Below are 18,703 nucleotides of genomic sequence, written 5' to 3' on the forward strand. Positions count from 1 at the left end.
TGGCTCATATCTTGTTGAGAATGTTTGCATCCATGTTCATCGGGGATATAGGTCTATAATTCTCCTTTTTGGTGGGGTCTTTGGTTTTGGAATTAAGGTGATGCTAGCCTCATAGAATGAGTTTCGAAGTATGAATGGACCTAAAGTACCACGATGTATAATTTAAAAGCAACAGAGTCAATTTTTACAAAGTTAACTTATCCTTTATTACAAATAAAATTTATGAAGCAATTATAGAGGTTTACAAAAAACACAAAATACAGAAACAGCACAATGAAAGGGGAGGGGAAGGCTTCAATTGTGCTGCAGCCATCACAAGCTGCTGCTCGGGGGCCAAGGCTGGTGGCTCCACTGAGGCAGGTGGCAGTCCGGCCCTTCGATGAACTCGAGAGCCGGCACCGGGACATGCTCCTCCTTCTGGGGTGGCCAAGAAGCAGGTGGCTCCTCCAGGTCGGGACAGTGAATCAAAGGTATGACCCCCAGGTACTTTGGCTTGACCTCAGCAGCTGGCATCTCAGCCCAGGCTTAGCTTTCAGCACCAGCAGCTGGGACCGGCTCGATCACCTCAGGCCCAGGAGCTTCAGCAGGCCCCACAGTCAGCCTCGGGGCGGGGCTCTTGCCACGATGGTTCAGGGTGTTGCTCGGGGTCCGAAGCCGGTTGCTCCCCTGAGTGAGGTGGCTGCTCCAGCACATCAATGACCTCGATAGCTGGTGGTGGGGCCCGTTCGGTTTCCAGGGCTCCCAAGGGTGCAGGTGGCTCTTCCAGGTCGGGACAGGGATTCAGAGATCTGACCACCACATACCTTGGCCTGAACACAGCAGCTGGCATCACGGTTTGGGCCAAGCCCTCAGCTCCAGCAGCTGGGACCAGCTCCATCACCTCAGACCCTGAAGGTGCAGCAGCCCCCACAGTCAGGGCTCAGGCGGGCTCTTGGGGTGGTTCAGGGTGTTGCTCGGTGTCTGAAGCCGGTTGCTCCACTGAGTGAGGCGGCTGCTCCGGCACATCGATGAGCTCGATAGCCGGTGGTGGGGCCCATTTGGCCTCCAGGTCTCCTAGGGTTGCAGGTAGCTCTTCCAGGTCAGGACAGTGATTCAGAGGTCCGACCACGTATCTTGGCTTGAACACAGCAGCTGGCATCATGGCTTGGGCCAAGCTCTCAGCTCCAGCAGCTGGGACCAGCTCCATCCCCTCAGACCCTAAAGGTGCAGCAGGCCCCACCGTCGGAGCTCGGGCGTGCTCCTGGGGTGGTTCAGGGTGTTGCTCAGGGTCCAAAGACAGAGTATCATCTCCAAGAAGACAAAGTATCATCACCAGGATGGACTTTCCACGTCCCTCTCAAATCAAGGACACTCTTCCCACCGCTCAATGTGTGTGAGTGCAAGAGCCCTGGGAGGTCTCCCCAGACTGCAGCCCGTGGGGATGGGGTGTGAGCCTACCCACTGCTCCGGCCCAGCAACACGGAGGCTTGATCTGTGTGACCCACCCTGTCCCCAACTCGGCCACCCCAGTCCTCCTCACCTCCACCCACAAACTCCGCTTGATGGAGATTTATGAAACGCCAAAGGTAACACACGGCACGCCAGTCGAGCACTGAGCCTGGCAAGTACTGCCCCGTGAAGTTCAGCAGCTTTGTCAGGGCAGGAAATTCTGGGGGATCGTGGAAGTCCTCCTCATAGTAGTCCAGCCAGATGGTCAGGAAGGAGGACATGGTGCTGGGGAGGGACAGGTGGGCAGAGGCGTCAGAAGACAGAGCTCCCTCACGCAGAGGTGTCCCGGGGAAGCCCTGCAGGAACCGGGGCCCTCGGCCTCCCATGCAGGGCTGTCGGAGGCCAGTGCTGCTCCTTGTCCACCTGTCACCTGGCGGTCCAGTCTGCCACAGCCCTGCTCGCTGAGGAGGGGCTGGCACAAAGCCTCTGTGCATGGGAGCCCATGACCAGCAGTGTGACCATCACTGTTTTTCCTGGGGAAACTTCCCTCCCGTGGGTCTGCCCTGCCTCACTCATGAGGGGCCCCCAAGGGGTGTCCTTCCACTGACTCTAATCTCCCACGGGGCGGGGGCCGTCTGGTCCGTGAGCCCTCACTGGCTCTCCTGAGCACCTGCCGTGCACCCGGGTCCAGGTGCCACCAGATTGGTGAGTGCGATGCTCCCCACACCCTCTGCTCTGGGTCCCAGGTGTGGGGCAGACAGAGGGTTGGGGGGATGGGCATGGAGGAGGTCACCCTTTGGTGTCCCAGTGCTCTCCCACAAAGCCGACACCCCACCCACGGCTCTCCTTTGCTCTTTTCCTGAAGGGGCCTTAGACCCTTACCCTGTCACAGGAATTGCAGACGTGTGGGGTGAAGGGTCGAGCAGCCCCTCCAACCCACAGCCCCCTCGCGGCCCTCCTGGAGAGGGAAGGCTCCCCTGCATGGTCCAGAGCTCACTCACATTTCCCACTGGTCCAGGATTCCTTCGTTCTTGCAGGAAGCTACGATGTATCGATATCTAGAGGAGGGCAGGGGGCATCACATGAATCGTCCTGTGGACCCGATCTCTCCTCATAGCTGCTGTCACCTCTGAACCCCAACTAGTCCAGAACCCTGGGGGGCCGTCAGCTCTGTGCCTGTGGCCACGGGCAGCTCCTGGAGAAGCACCTGCACCTGCTGGCACTTCCTGAATGCTTGAGGAATGAAAGGGCTCCGGCCAGGCCCATGGCTGATATCCGAGTGGGCCTGGGCGCCCAGGTGTCCCCAGGGACCCCTACTCCGAATGCCCCAGGATATAGACCCCAGATGGACTCAAAACTCCCTTTCAATGGCAAAACAGGCCAGCTCAAGACCCTGGTGACGGTGAGGAGGCGGCACAGGCTTTGTCATGGGGAGAGAAGACGACTGATGAGCACAAGCACAGCCCCTCTAGCCGACCTGCCACAGGCCCGGCACCGGGGGCTGCCCTACAGGACCCGACTAGGCCCTGTGTGACTCTCCTCCAGTCAGAGGAGCAGCCCAAGGGGCCGGGAAGTTAAGCAACATTCCCCAAGACTCCCAACCAGTAGGTGGCCCATCCCACTGGGCTGTGGAGGGTCAGAGTGCTCACTTTGCAAACAGCAGGTCCAGCACCTCTTCAGGGGTGCCATATTCCACCAAATAGTTAAGGAATTCAAATATGGACAGGTTATCAAAGCGCAGCAAGGCGGGCACCAGTTCTTCTACCTGCCGCTCCAGCAGCTCCCTCCGGCTGGGGGTGGTTGGGCAGATCCGATTCTTCCTCAGGGCTGAGGCCCTTTCAGCCTGAGGTGGGACAGAGGGGATGTGCAGCCTGCACTGTAGCCTCCAGGAGACCTGGGAGTTGGAGCGCAGACCACAGCCCGAGCTCTCAGTGGCTGCAGGGGGCGGGGGGGGGGGCAGGAATGCCCACAGCAGGGACACGGGGCTTGACGCCTGCGGCTCAGTCACTTAGCATCTGACTCTCAGTTGTGGCTCAGGTCATGGTCTCAGCATCCTGAGATCCCACCCCTGGCAGGCTCTGCGCTTGGGGCAGAGTGTGCTTGAGGAGCCTGTGTCTCCCTCTTCTGCTTCCTGCTGTCTGTCTCTTAAACTGACAGACTATCCAATAAAGAAATAGTTTTAGAGGATAAATTTTCAAAAAAATTTGGATCAATACAAGGATCTCAAATGGGAGGGGTCAGTATCCCAGGGCCGCTTGTCAGCTGAGTTTTGACAGCACCTCCCTGCATTAACGGCTTCACCCCTTGAATTTGACCACACGCCCCTCTCTCGAGGTGCCAACCCGGAGACCTTTCCTTGGGTGGGAGGGCCCAGGGTGTGAGGGCTGCAGGATGTTCAGCACCGCCCTGTGATTTGGCAACAGAAGGGAATCGCATCGAAGTCCTGCATCAGTGAAGGGCTCAGTGGCTGTGGGAACCAACTGGCCTTCTGACATGTTGTGCAGCACACGAGGCCCCTGTGCCCGACCCCGGGAGCGGGGGCAGGGATGCGCTCCTTCAAAACCTAACTGCAGAGCGATAGACATAGTACAGTGAGCCCCGTGTCCCTTTGGGGAAAAGTCTCCCAACTCACCAGGACCATGCTCAAGCCTTGGAGAAGGTGGGGAAGGACGTCAGGCCAATGGGGCCTCCTGGGAGCACCAGTTAGGAGAAAGCATAGCACAGTGCAAACTACTGGAGACCGCATGCGATGAGACATGGTGTGTCTCTTCTTAAAAAGTTTTTATGGGCAGCCCGGGTGGGTCAGTGGTTTAGCACTGCCTTCAGCCCAGGGCGTGATCCTGGGGACCCAGGATCCAGTCTGACATCAGGCTCCCTGCATGGAGCCTGCTTCTCCCTCTGCTTGTGTCTCTGCCTCTCTCTCTTTGTCTCTCGTGAATAAATAAATAAAATATTTAAAAGAAAGCATTATAAAAAAAGTTTTTATTATTTATTCATGAGAGACACACACACACAGGTGGGGGGGCAGACACACAGACAGAGGTAGAAGCAGTCCCCATTCAGAGAGCCCGAGGCAGAACTCGATCCTGGGTCTCCAGGATCAGGGCCTGGGCGGAAGGCAGGCTCTAAACCACTGGGCGACCAGGCATCCCCTGAAGGCTCTATTCTGATATTCCTACAAATCTGTGCACAGGGACTCTGCATCTGGCCCAGGCAGGGGCAGGGCCATGGGGGCAAGTTTGGGGAGGAGGGGAATCCAGACTCCTGTAGCAGCAGGAGTCTAGGGGGGAGCCGAGGGGAGCAGCAGGCTGGCTTCTGGGACCTGGGGCCCTTCCTGCTGCATCGGGGCCCTGGGTGTCGGGTGGCCCCAGCCCCTGCACTCACCTTGAACCCTTGCAGGTCTCCGTTAGCTGTGCTGGGCTCCTTCCTGATCACCACCGGTGTGTGGGGGATGTCCTCTTCCTCCCGCCTCCGCCGCCACCCCTTGTCCCATGTGGAGCTCTGTAAAGACCGTGTGTGGCAGCCAGGCAGGAGGCCTCAGCGCCCGGTGTGGCCGCCTCGGCTGGGCCGCACACCCAGCTGACTCCATTGCAGACACACACACCACAGCACAGTTGGCACACACCTCCCCCAAGGAGAGCAAAGGGATGCGGCTGCAGGGCCTTGGGTTAACTCCGGGTCATGTAAGAGGCACCTCAGGAATCCTGTTTCCACCCTGCCCACCGTGACATCAGGGTGACCCTGAAGGGGTCACCGGGGAACCTGCTGCCCTGCAAGGTCCTCCAGCCTGGATGCGACCTGCCCACACATCCCTGGTTCCCTGAAACTGAAGAGGAGGGGATGGGGCTGCCCAGGATGGCTGGCACAGGTGGCCTGGCCTGGCCTGCTCTGTATTACCCTACAGCGCCTCCTGAAAAGCTCCCTGAGGCGTTGGGTTTGACGGTGGCACCAGCGTCTCCAGCATTCGAAGCAGCCGCATCCCTGGGGTTCCTGGTGTTGCTCAAAACTGGGAAAGCCATCAGGGAACATCTTTCAGTAGCAGAAGTCTCCTGAAAGTGAGCCTGAGGTGGGGCTGCACTAGAATGTGGGGGCCCGGGTACAGGGGTTCCAAGTTCTGTTGGCCTCTGTTGTGAAAGAAGTGACCTCACTGCCTGGGACCCCCTCCCTGAGTCCCCTCCTGGAGGGAGCTTCAGGAGCAGCGCTCGGGGCTGCCAACGGCCCCCCCCCTCCCTGCAGGCAATGGCCTGTGTGCACACAGTGACACAACCGCACCCCTGTCTACAGGCCCCAGGGCAAGACTATGTGCAGCCAGGGCCCCAGCCTGGAAACACACCTGGGTTCAGACACAACTTTCCATTCTTCCCTGGTTTTCACCCCGGAGAAGCCGTTGTGCCTGTCGGGGATAGTCTGCCTCTTGCCTGTGGGATAGGGATTATCCTAGCAGGTGCTTCCTCCAGATGTCCCCACGCCACTGTGGCATCATATCTGTGACATTGGAGGTGGGTGTCACGTGCAGGCAATACCTCCCACCACATGTTCTTCCTTGGTGTGTACATGCGTCCAGGCCCACAAGGTCCCTGTGTGCACACACGTGGGCACCATTACCCTCATTCTGGAGGCCCAGAAGATGACAGTCCCACCGGGGCAGGGATGGGCAATAGCTTCCCACAATCCTAGGCTCCTGAATCCAAGGCAAACCCTACAGTAGGTGTGGGAGTCTTGGCCTAGAAGGTGTGAGGCTGTCCTTATCCTGAAACCCTGCCTGTCGTGTGTTACGGGCCATTCCGTCATTTCCACTGGGTGAGCTGTGGACAGCGGTGCACCCAGTGGGTCACCCGACCTGGGCTCTTCCTCAGACTGGAACGTGCTGGAATGCCTCCTGTCTGGGCTGTCAATGCCCACCCCCACCCCATCACATCCCCATGACTGTAGCCAGTTCCATCCACACAACCTTTTCTCAGCCCCCTGACAAAGGGGAGGGGCAGCCTTGGCCCCCAACGGAGGACACAGAGCTGGCTTCATGCCCCCTTCTGCCTCCTTCCCAGGCTGTGATCCTGGCGAGGCAGTGGGTCTTCACCTCCTCCCCTCAGTGGCCCCCTGGAGCCCCAGCTGCTGCGTTTGTCAAAGCCCCACAGTTTGTCACAGCCTCACCTCCGGAGCTCAGGACCCAGGGAAGCACCAGGCTCTCTTTCTAGGGAGCAATTTGCTCTTTCCATTCCTGATATTTTTCCGTATTTTGTCCATCTTCCCCCCTGGAGCATGAGCTCCGAGAGGGAGGATCTGGTCTGTTTATCAGCTCGGGCACTATCTGTGCTCAGGGCTCAGCAGCTGAAGGAGAAGGTGGGAGGATCCATCCCACCACGGGCCAGCTCAGCGGTGGGAGCCTTATTGACTTGGGGCATTTTAAAATACTTGTGCTTTTCTTTTCTTTTTTTTTTTTAAGGAAACTCTGTGCCCGATGTGGGACTCAAACTCAGGACCCCGAGATCAATAACCACACGCCCTTCAGACTGCTCCAGGCAGGCGTCCATTGGTCATTTAAAACTAGTAGACTGATAACTATTTCAGTTAATTTGGTGATCCACATTGCTGAATTACCAAGTGACTCCCCCAATGTCAGTACTGCGTCAGCACAGATTGCCCCACCTGACAGCACTGAGTGGCTGTTCAGATTGGAGACTGAACTCGTTCACGGGGTCTTTCAGGAGCCAGGGTGGCTCCTCCATGGGCCTCCTTCCTCCCTAGGAGGTCATGCACCTCTGCAGCCAGCAGCACAAGGGGAAGACAACAAACACAGGCATGAGGGAGGGGGTCTCCAGCCAGGTCTAGCAGGCCTGCATGTCCACCTTTATGCTCACTCTGTGTGTTATTTATTAGAAGTAGTATTCATTTTTAGGATTTTATTTATTTGTTTAAGAGAGAGAGAGCGAGCACGCATGATCAGTGGAGACAGGCAGAGGGAGAGGGAGAAGCAGGTGTCCTGCGAGCAGGGAGGCAGAAACCCAGGAATTCTGAATCATATCCCACAAAACAGAGAAAACACATCACCAGATCTGCTCCACAAAACAAACAAAAGGCATCTCCTCAAGCTGAATGAAAATTTTCTACTTGAAGTACAGACTGTATGAGTGAAATGAGAGCAAGATTTGTGTGTGTGTGTGTGTGTGTGTGTGAGAGAGAGAGAGTGAGTGTATATGTAAAGTAAATCCTTTTTTATATCAATGCTGTTTTGTATAAACTAAAGAAAGCAATGTCTCAGAGAATCTGCAATAACCAAATTGAAAGCTTCTTGAAAATATGTAACTGCTATTAATTAGCTTCATCTGTTTTGGATTTCAAACCATTAGCATTTGGCAAAGGAATAAAACAACATAGAAACTAGGATCTCCTATATGAGTAAAGAGTTCAGTGCAGAATTTTGAGGGTGAGTGTTTGCTGCTTCACCATTATGATCAAACGGAAACTTCATTCCTTCAGATAAAAAGGGCAGTGTTACCCCAGCAATGTTACAGACAGCAACTTTCTTCAACCCAGAGGAGGTAGGTTCTTCCTATTTTGGATGAAAGTTTAGCAAAACTTTCCAGAGTTACCCACTGAAGAAGCACAGCCTGACACATTTCTTTCATCTGGACACCGCAGAAGGCTGAAGTATTTACAGCAGATGGTATTCAGTGTAATGTTATCATACCATGGATTATCAAAATATCTCCTTTCATCACCTTTTGTTTGGAGTTCTTTTTTTTAAAAGATTTATTTGTTTATTTATTTATGAGAGAGAGAGAGAGTGGGGGGGGGGCAGAGAAACAGGAGGAGGGAGAAGCAGGCTCCATGCCGGGAGCCTGACGTGGGACTCGATCCCAGGACTCCAGGATCACGCCCTGGGCCAAAGGCAGGCACTAAACTGCTGAGCCACCCAGGGATCCCCTTGTTTGGAGTTCTATCTGGAGTTTTATGTATTTGAAAAATCCAGGATGAATCCTCAGTTGTAGAAGAAAAATAGACTGTGCTCTAAGCTTATATGTGAAAATGCTCCGAGAAGGTTGGTTTGCTCTGACAAAATTCATAGAAGAGCAGTATAACCAGAACAATTCTGAGGTCTCAGGCTGCAGGACTTGAGAGGGGTCGTCACTGGGGAAAGGCAATGTTGATGTGCTGTGCGGTGCCAGAGGAGATAGCATGTGTGAGGGGGCTGGCAACAGGGCCTTTCTGAAAGAACACAGTGGTCATCAATTTCAGGTAAGGGCTCATATATGCCAGGCTCTGTGCTGCTTCATCTTTCTGACCTTTTCATCCTCATAACAACTCTATGAGATATGTCATGTTATCCACATTTTACAGATAAGAATATAGGGCCTTCGAGAATTGAAGTAAATGACCCAAGGTCACCAAGTGAGTGACAGGAACAGATGTCTTCTTGGGGCTATGCCCCACCATGGTCCACACTCAGTATCTACCCCATATGTCTGTTGACTGACTGGAATCTCAGAGGTCTTAACATCTCACATGTGTAAATGATTGGTTGATACGACCCCTCATCATCCACCAACCTCACAGATAAATCTAGATATTGTGTATATGTGTGTGTGTGTATTAATATTTATATTTATATTTATATATATTTCAAATTTCAGCTTTGCTGGTAGTACCTTACTGGGAACCTCTTGGAATACTAAATGGCTTGAATTATTTGTGTGAGAAAGGATCTTCCTACTATAGCAGGAGGATTCCAAAATGAAAAAAAAAAAGGCATGAAAGATCACCAAATACGTCTGATTTACAGATTCGGTCCCTATACTGTAATCTTCTCTTTGTTCCTGTTCTTTGCTTACAATAATCATCACTGCATTTTGACTGCACTTCAAGTAGGCTGCTTCTTCAGCCTCTGACTTCTCTGATTACTGGCTCTTGATCTTTTGCTTTTTTTAATTTATGTGCATTAGTCTTTATCCCTTTAAAATCCACCCCAAAATCTGCTAAGCATATACATCTGGAATTTCAAATCTCACCCTGCCCCCCTTCACACATGGACATTTCTTCCTTTCCCTCTTAACCTCATTCATCATACATTTTCTGTTTATAGCTCTGGGACACCTTGACTCTGACACACAAATCAGCTTTTTCCTGAGCTCTTACTAGAACTGTGTTTCTCATTTACTCTTGGGCAGTATCCATCCTTATCGACTGAAGTTAGGAGTTGAATTATCACCAAAATAAAAGAAAAAGAATGAAGAGATTTTTGTTATTACAGCAGAAATTATTTTTTAATCCACAACAGATGATTTATATTCATCAAAAATTTGTGCTGCTTTCAGCAAACAAGCTTACATATGAAGTCATCAGTTCTGTAAAAGGTGAGGAAGAAAACAACTAATTCAAAGAGAGCATTTTTCCCTCCTTTTTGGTATGCAATGTCAAAAACTTGAACAATTCGTATCAAATCAATTCAGTGGTAGAATGTGGTGTATTACATGAGCATGACTTGTAGTCAGGAGACTTTGGGTCTACTCCCACGATTTATTAGAGTAGCTGTGTGACCTTGGGATAAATTGCTTAAAACTATAATCTGAGTCATTTGTCTGTAAATTTAAGATGTTATTTAACTATGTGACCTTTAAAATTATGGACCTTCTGTGGAGAGTGAAACTTCCCTTAAGCCAGAGTCTTTAAAGGGGGGGCTAGAGTGCTCCCAGATCAATTTCCTCCCGGCCCTAGATCTATAAAGAAACAAATTCAAATCCCCAGTTGAAGCCTTCAGATTTGTTAAAATTAAATACATTCAAATATAATAAGAAATTAACATGAATATTAATGAATGAAAGTCAGGGGAAAACAAGAACAACACATTGAGGTTCTTGGGAATTTATAGATATTGAAATCATCAAATAGTATAAAATAATTATGGGTCAAGTGTTTTAAGAAATTAAAGATTCTCAAAAAAAAGAAATTAAAGATGGAATAATAAATGAAAAAGGGTCAAAATGCAAATCTAATAAAAATACCAGGCACATTTGGAAAAAAAACATTTATAAATAACAGATAATTATTAAAACTAATAGCTTAGTGGATGTGTTAAACAGCGGAATATATGCAGCTGAAGATGGAGTTAAATCTGAAAGAAATACTCAGGCTGTACTACATAGAGACAAGGCAGTAAATACAGAAGAGACATTAAGCTATATGGAGGGCATAATGAGTAATATATATAATTTGAGTTCCAGAAAGGGGAGATAGAAAAAAGGCAATATTTGAACATAGAAGGGCTAAGATCTTCCCCAGACTGACAAAAGGACATGAATCCACAAATAGAGGAAACAAGAGTCCAAATAGATAAAAGGAAAGTCACACCCAGATGTATGATAGTAAAACCAAAGAATAGCAAAGACAAAGAGCAGATCTTAAAAGTAGGCAGAGGGGGAAAAAGTAAATAATAAGGAGGGCAAGTAGGTATCAGTTTCTCAGTAGCAACAATGGAAACCAGAACACAGTGGAATATCTTCAGCGTTCTGAAGAGAAAATGACGGTCAAGCTAGATTCATGGATTTAACAAAACTATTTTTCAAGGACAAAGGCAGTAAAGACACTTTCAGATAAAGATAGATTGCATTTGCAACCAAGAAACCTTATTAAAGGTATTTTTAAAGAATGTTCTTTTTGACGCCTGGGTGACACAGTCAGGTAAGTACCTGACACTTGGTTTTGGCTGGGATCATGATCTCAGGGTCTGGAGATCAGCTCCACGCTCAGCATGGGGTCTGCTTAAGGCTCTCTTTCCATATCCTTCTGCCCTTCCCCCCGCTCTCTCTCAAATAATAAATCTTTTAAAAAAAAGAATGTACCTTAAAAAGAAAAATGGTTCTAGAAACAAGTTTTCAGGATAATACCCTTGGAAGAAAAAAAAAATACCCTTGGAAGAAAACATAGGGGTAAGTTTCCATGATCGTGGATTTGGGGATGGTTTCTAAGATACAACACAAAGAGCACAAGCAACAAACAAACAAACAAACAAAAAATACTGAACTTCAAAATTGAAGATTTTTGTGCTTCAAAGGACGTGATCAAAAACTGAAAGAACCCCCCCCCCAAAAAAAGGGAAAGAACCTACAGAATGGAAGCTATTATTTGTAAATCATATAAATCTTGTGTCTAGTATTCAGAATTTAGAAATTATACAACTGAACAATGAAAAGACAACCCAGTTAAAAAATGGAGACAAAGAATTGAATAGACATTTTCCAAAGAAGATACACAAATGGCCAACAAACACATGAAAAGATGTTCAACATCATTAGTCATTAGAGAAATGCAGATCAAAACTGCAGTGAGATGCCCACTTCATGCTTAGTGGGATGGCTATAATTTTTTTAATAGAAAAACAACAAGTGTTGGGTAGAAGGTAGAGAAATTAGAACCCTTGCACGTTGCTTGTGAGAATTTTAAATGGTGCAGCTTCTATGGAAAAAATGTTGGTGGTTCCTTCAAAAGTTAAACATAGCATTGCCATATGAAACAGCAAATTCACTTCTAGTTATATCCCCCCCTAAATTGAAAACAAGTATTCAAACAGATACTTGTACACAAATGCTCATAGTGATACTATTCACAATAACCACATTATGCTGAGTGAAAGAAGCCAGGCACAGAAGGTCACATATTGTATGATTCCATTCGAAATATCCAGAATAGGCAGATCCAAAGAGACAGAAGATTACTGGTTGTCATTGGCTTGGGAGAGGAAGGAATGCAAAGTGACTGCTTAATTGGCATGGAGTTTCCTTTTGGGATAATAAAAATGTTCTGGAACCAGATAGAAGTGATGGTTGCACAACATCATGTATGTACTGTCACCAAATTATATGCATTTAAATGGCTAACATTGTGAATTTTAGGTTATGAATTTTGCCACAATACAAAAAAGTCAAAGGGAGCCTTGTGGCTCATCCATTTAAGCATCCAGCTCTGGATTTCAGATCAGGTCATGATCTCAGAGTTGTGGGATCAAGCCCTGCATCAGGCTCCACATGGGGCAAGGAGCATACTTAAGATTCTCTCTCTCTTCCTCTCCCGCTGCCCCTGCCCCCTATGCTGCCTACATTCATACACAAACACACTCTCTCTCCCCCTTCTCTAAGAAAGAAAAAAAATTTTTTCACAGATGCATAGAAATTAGCAAACATGTAGGTAAATCCAGACATTGTACAATATAAGTGATAATGATAATAATGTCTCATTTGTGTGGTTCTAAAAATGAGCATTAAAGTAGTAGACAACAACAAACATGTGAGTTGAGAAAAAAGTAATCAGAGCATTAAAGTTCTCACAAGACCTTATGAGAGTCATTCACTCTCAAGTGCTTTTGACTGTGATTGACAGTAATGAATGTTTTATAGTCACCCAGTGTACACACATATGTATATGACTGAAACAAAAATTTCTCAAAATAGTCCTTCCCTAACTATATATGTTGTACACTATTTTCTAATCTAGTTAATTTCATTTTTAAAAATGCTAATTGTCTCCCCTTAAGTTGACTCCATCAACCACTAATGGATTGTAACATGCTACTTTAAAACATAACAAAACAAACTGGTATCAAGAGTATGATGGCACCCAAGTAAAGATGTGGGTGAGAAAAAAAATTAAAAAGTCTTGAGTTGTTCACTATCTACTCTGATACTGGGTCAGGAAGCATATGCAAGTGGTGAATTGGCTGTATTTTCCACAATCTTTTGAAGATGTCATCATGTTCCAATATGGTAATCTCCATGGGGCGAAAGTATATTTCTACTAATTCACTGGAAACATTTTAAACAATTCTGAGTTTGTATAACATTCTGTAAATTGTCAAGATAAAGTTCTCTGGAGTATTCAATATGGATGCAGGTAATAGAATTTTTTAAAGATTTTATTTATTCATTCATGAGAGGCAGAGAGAGAGAGAGAGAGAGAGAGGCAGAGACACAGGCAGAGGGAGAAGCAGGCTCCATGCAGGGATCCCAACGTGGGACTAGATCCCAGGTCTCCAGGATCACGCCCTGGGCCGAAGGTGGTGCTAAACTGCTGAGCCACCCGGGGCTGCCCAAGAATCTCATATTCATCTCAAATTCATATATGCAAGCAGAATGGTCCATCTCAATTTGAAAAAATCAGAAAAGCTGAATTATGGTCTTACACTTCTTATCCTCTTGTTATTTTGGATAAGTGACTTCATTTGCCCTGGTTTTCTCATCTGCAAAATTAAAGGGAACTTTTAAGTTTTTCCTAAAAGGAAATCTGTGATTCACTCTAACAAGTCTATACAAAACCTTGAGTGCTCTCTCTCTCTCTCTCTCTCTCTCTCTCTCACACACACACACACACACACACACACACCTGTATTGCATTAAGATGAAGGAAATTTGGGGCGGCCCTGGGTGGCTCAGCGGTTTAGCACCACCTTCGGCCCAGGGCCTGATCCTGGAGACCCAGGAAAGAGTCCCACGTCCGGCTCCCTGCATGGAGCCTGCTTCTCCCTTTGCCTGTGTCTCTGCCTCTCTCTCTCTCATGAATAAACAAAATCTTTAAAAAGAAAAGATGAAGGAAATTTAACATCGACCCTTATGAAACGTTCTCAACATTGGCATTAATCTATTTTAAAGTAGGAAGTGACTTTCATCACTGATGATTTATTGGGCATACTATATATTTTCAGACATGATTTTTTATTTATAAGACATTTGTGACTTTTTTAAAATTAGATTTTTGTTACTGCAACTTCAGAAGCTTTACCAGGTTAAGAAAGGGGATTATGCTGGTCTGAGCCTGTACCAGTAAATATGTCCATATTCCATGGTAGCTAAATGGCTCCTGTTTAAATTCTTGTTCCAACTGCTGCAAAGTACCTTAAGGAACAATGTTTGGTAAGGTATGTTTACACAAAAGATACAAATGTCTGTTTTTCCACCATAGCTTTTTGTTCATGTTAGCTTATCATTGAAACTGTCCATGCTCTCAAGTGATGTGTGACTAAGAGATTTGTTATCTTTAGTCCGCTGCTGTCTGGAAGATTTGTACTAGATGAAAGAGTAGAAAAGACACTCTCCACTTCAGCCATTCTGCATTATTTTCAGGTGCCTAATAGCCTTTTGATGATCTTGCTTACTGGGTTTTTAACGTTGTGTGCATGCCTATGTGTGTGTAGAAAATTTCAAACGTAAACAGAGTAGTGTAATGAGCCCCACTTACTCATCACTCAACTTCAACTATGAATATCCTACCATTCTTGTTTTATTTATACCACCCACTCCCCAGCCCCTCTGTTTGATTATTATTATTTTTTAGAGTTTTTATGGTAAAATTTACATACACTGAAATGCACAAATAATTGAACTGTTTTGACAACTAGATACACCTGTGTAACCTGTGCCCTTACCAGAGTTCCATCTCTTGAAAGAATCTTCCTCTGTCCCCAGGTAATTCCTCAAGTCCCCCAAAAGCATCCAGTGGTTTTTCTCACCTTAGGTGAGTTTTGCTTATTCTAGAACTTCATATAAGTGGAAGCATACAGTATTTCTAAACCCTTTTGTGTCTGGCTTCTTTTCTCTTGTGAGATTCAGTCATTTCATTGCAGGGATCAGTACACTAATGCATCCTTTTTATTACTGAGTGGTAAAATAATACCACAGCTTGTTTGCCCATCCTCATGTTGATGGACATTTGGGTTGTTTACAGTTTGGGGCTATTTTGAGTAAAACTGCTATGAGCATTCTTTACATCCTTTTGTGAAGCATATATTCCCACTTATCTTGGACAGTGACCTAGATCTACAGCTGCTGGACTATAAGGTAGGTATATGTTTAACTTTATAAGAGGCTACCCCACCCTGTACCACACTTTTACACTCCCATCAGCAGTATATATGAGTTCTAATTGCTCTGACTCCTCATCAGCACTTGGGATTTGTCAGTCTTAAATTTTAGCTACTCAGGCAGCCGGGTGGCTCAGTGGTTTAGCACCGCCTTCAGCCCAGGGTCGAGTCCCACTTCGGGCTCCCTGCATGGAGCCTGCTTCTCCCTCTACCTGTGTCTCTGCCTCTCTCTCTCTCTCTCTCTCTCTCTCTCACTCATGAATAAACAAAATCTAAAAAAGAATTTTTAGCTACTCTAGTGGATGTAAAGTAGTATCTCAATTTAGTGTTAATTTGCATTTCTGTAATGACTAAAGATATTGAGCGTGTTTTCATGAGCTTATCCCTTTGGCCTAATGTATTTTTCACACGTGGTTCCCTTGTCCACAACACTTACTATCTACCACCCTTTTCTAGTTAGCTACTTACACCTTATCTAGTCCTCACCTTATTGAAAGGAATCCTTCCTCCCAAAAAGTTAGGAGTTGAGGAAATCAGCCTGAAAGCTCTATGAGAAACAGTTTTCCAGAATCAGCATCAGCCACTGTCTTTTCGCAGTGCCCTTGAACCTTAAGGCAGGGAAAACTTTTCCTTTACCCTCCTCCAATTCCCACTTTTGGAAATACAAACAGCCCAAGTCGTAGTTGCTCATTCATTTTGATGTTACCGGGTACAGAAGCTCGTAGGGCTGGGACTCCTGTGGAGACAGGGGCATACCATAAAATCTAAAAGGGAGTACCACGTGGAAATTTTATTGAAGAACAGTAAGCACCTCAGCTTCAGTATTTCCCTTTGAAGGGATAATCCTGTGGCTTTCAAGCCTGTAGAGAAATAGGGTGATTACAGTGTACAGCATGAGAAAGAAATACTTCTGGACACCTGGGTGGCTCCGTGGTTGAGCTTCTGCCTTTGGCTCAGGTGGTGGTCCTGGGATCGAGTCCCACAGCGGGCTCTCTGAAGAGAGTCTGCTTCTCCTCTGCCTATGTTTCTATGTCTCTCATGAATAAATAAATAAAACATGAACATATAAACATAAACATAATAAAACAATAAAATGTAAACAGTCTAATAATATATAGAAGTATATAATTTCTTCGGAATATAGACTCTTAAGTTACCATTGACTAGAAAAGCATCGCATTCTCTTGCTGTGCTCTGTAAAGCTTCTTCCTTGACCTGCTCCCAATATCTGCTGAGAAGATAAGCAAAAAATGTTCTCAGGCTTCCCTTAGTCTGACCTCCAGGGATTGCCTGGGGGTCAAGGAGGATCCTGTGTGGGAAGAGAGTAGGACTGCTATCAGAAGGGTTACAATTGATGCTTCTCCTATCTTTCCACCCTCGGTTGCTGGCCTTTTGGTTTCCTCCCATTAAAAAGAAGCTTTATTAGTGTGTTTATAAACAGTTATGCCTCTGAGTAGGTGATTTTGGCACACCATGTATATCCCCTTGTCACTCAACATCCCTATGCATGCTGATAAGCTTTCTGCTGCCAATACCTGCATCCCTTAGCTCTCCCCACAGGAGCATTCTTGGTGCCCGGTGGGCTGGAAGTGCCAGGGAGCTGACATCCCTGGGAACAGCCTCAAACTCATGACAGATGGGAGCTAGTGGCTAAGCCCTCCATCTTTCTTATCCTTTGGGTGAGACAACTCTCGGGTCTGCTCTACACCACTTCCCAGAGTAGCACAGTGGAAATGAGCCCAAGTTCCCCACAGCTATAACATACTCATAAATTCATCTACTGGCTTCCTTCCCTTCCCTGGCTCCTCCGCCAATGTTTCCTGAGATAGTCTTCCAAATAAACTCCTAGCCTTGGTCCTAGTCTCAGGGCCTGTTCTGGAGAAACCCAATGTAGGCTAGCTTAATAATACCAAGCAAACTCACTAATAAAATATTGGTATAAACATATTGTTAGTAAATCTTCTAATACTTTAAATGGTTCAGATCCAGCGTGGCTAAAGACCTAGCATTCATTTCGTTAAATTTACCTAGCATTATCCCCAAAATGTTATTGTTTCAGAATGCTTCTGAGGTAAAGATCTAGTTTAAGGAGTAATCTCAAAACCAGGGATGTGTGTCTCACATATTTGAGTTTAGATGAAGAGTCAGCGACTTGATTTTTCAAAGCCAATTGGTATAATGTATACTATTGTTTCCCAGCATACTAAGATACTTCTGTGTATAATAAAAGATATCCTCAACATGTTTATATTTTGGTTTTACTCTCTTTAGCCCATTGTTTGGAAACAAAAATGGGAAGGAAGTGTAATTTTGCTGAAGAAAGAGCGCTGATGCTGGTGTATAGGTGTGCATGTATATGGACCCAGGAGTCCTCAGCGTCCCTTGCCCTCCACATACCCACCTAAAATATTTTGGCAAGCTTGGGTTTACGGATGTGTCATGAGTTAAGTTCAGTGAATAACTCCACGTAACATTTTATAGGTCAAGAAAACACAAGAGAAGCACAAATTTGAAACTGTGTCAGGGATTCATGGCACAAGGTATTAGATAGTTTCTGTCACCAAATATGCTTTGCTTCATTATCCATTAAATATTTCATCTTAAATACCAGTTCCAAATCCATAAATTCAGACCTGAGCTTAGTGCCATATGCCCTTCTCAAAATAATTAGCTTCCAGATGCTTTAATATTAATTTCACTGATGCCTTTAGAGAAATTCTTGATGTCTGTTTTTGTGCCAGTACCACACCGTCTTGATGGTCACAGCTTTGTGGCACACCCTGAAACCCGGCATTGTGCTGCCTCCTCCCGCCCCCCCTCCCCCGCAGTGGGTATCTTGGCTACTATTCCCGTGGCCATTCGGGGTCTTTCTGATTCCACACAAGTCTTCAGATGATTTGTTCCAGCTCTCTGAAGAGAGTCCGTGGTATTTCTGAGAGGGATTGCACTAGTTGTGTAAATTGCCCTGGATCACGTTGACATTTTCCCCAATATAAATTCTTCCAACCCAGGAGCATGGAACCTTTTTCCATCTCTTTGTGTCTTTCTCAGTTTCTTTCAGACATGTTCTGCAATGTTTCAGGTAGAGATCCTTTACCCCTTTGGTTAGGTTTCTTCCTAGGTAGCTCATGCTTTTTTTTGGGTGCTGCGGTTGTATAAATGGGATTGACCCCTTCCTCGATGTCCCTTTCCTCGGTCTCATTGTTTGCGTACAGAAAGGCCACTGGTTTCTGGGCCCCGAGTTTGTATCCCGCCACACTGCCAAACTTGCTGTAGGAGTTCCAGCCGTCTTGGGGTGGAGTCTTTTGGGTTTTCTAGGTACGGTATCATGTCATCGGCGAAGAGGGAGTTTAACTTCTTCTTTGATGATTTGAATGCCTTTTATTTCTTTTCATTGCCTGATTGCTGAGGCCATGACATCTCGTACTCTGT

General features: G+C 46.7%; 1 protein-coding gene and 1 long non-coding RNA gene across 5 annotated transcripts in view; one reads left to right on the plus strand and one right to left on the minus strand.

Moving 5' to 3' along the window:
* Positions 1–18,703, plus strand: part of LOC144291393 (uncharacterized) — a 90,151-nt gene that overhangs the window by 40,856 nt on the left and 30,592 nt on the right. The window lies entirely within an intron of this gene.
* Positions 920–18,065, minus strand: LOC144291333 (uncharacterized). Its single transcript, XM_077860878.1, has 10 exons — positions 18,021–18,065; positions 15,978–16,007; positions 6,580–6,619; positions 5,762–5,846; positions 5,326–5,434; positions 4,813–4,929; positions 3,078–3,271; positions 2,430–2,486; positions 1,520–1,713; positions 920–1,287 (listed from the first exon to the last, which is right to left on the minus strand). Exons 1-10 carry the CDS (start codon positions 18,063–18,065, stop codon positions 920–922), a joined length of 1,239 nt encoding a protein of 412 aa, XP_077717004.1.

The sequence above is a fragment of the Canis aureus genome, chromosome 20, assembly GCF_053574225.1.
Source record: "Canis aureus isolate CA01 chromosome 20, VMU_Caureus_v.1.0, whole genome shotgun sequence".
In the NCBI taxonomy this organism is placed as follows: domain Eukaryota; kingdom Metazoa; phylum Chordata; class Mammalia; order Carnivora; family Canidae; genus Canis; species Canis aureus.

Bases quoted from the DNA above. Each gene is read 5' to 3' on its own strand.
- LOC144291333 (XM_077860878.1), bottom strand. From the start codon at position 18,065: ATGCCGGGTTTCAGGGTGTGCCACAAAGCTGTGACCATCAAGACG. The intron at 6,620-15,977 runs GTAACATCAAAA...ATTGCTCCCTAG, and splicing joins CCTACGAGCTTCTGTACCCG to AAAGAGAGCCTGGTGCTTCC. The intron at 5,435-5,761 runs GTGTGTTTCCAG...TGGCTTTCCCAG, and splicing joins AAAGTTGTGTCTGAACCCAG to TTTTGAGCAACACCAGGAAC.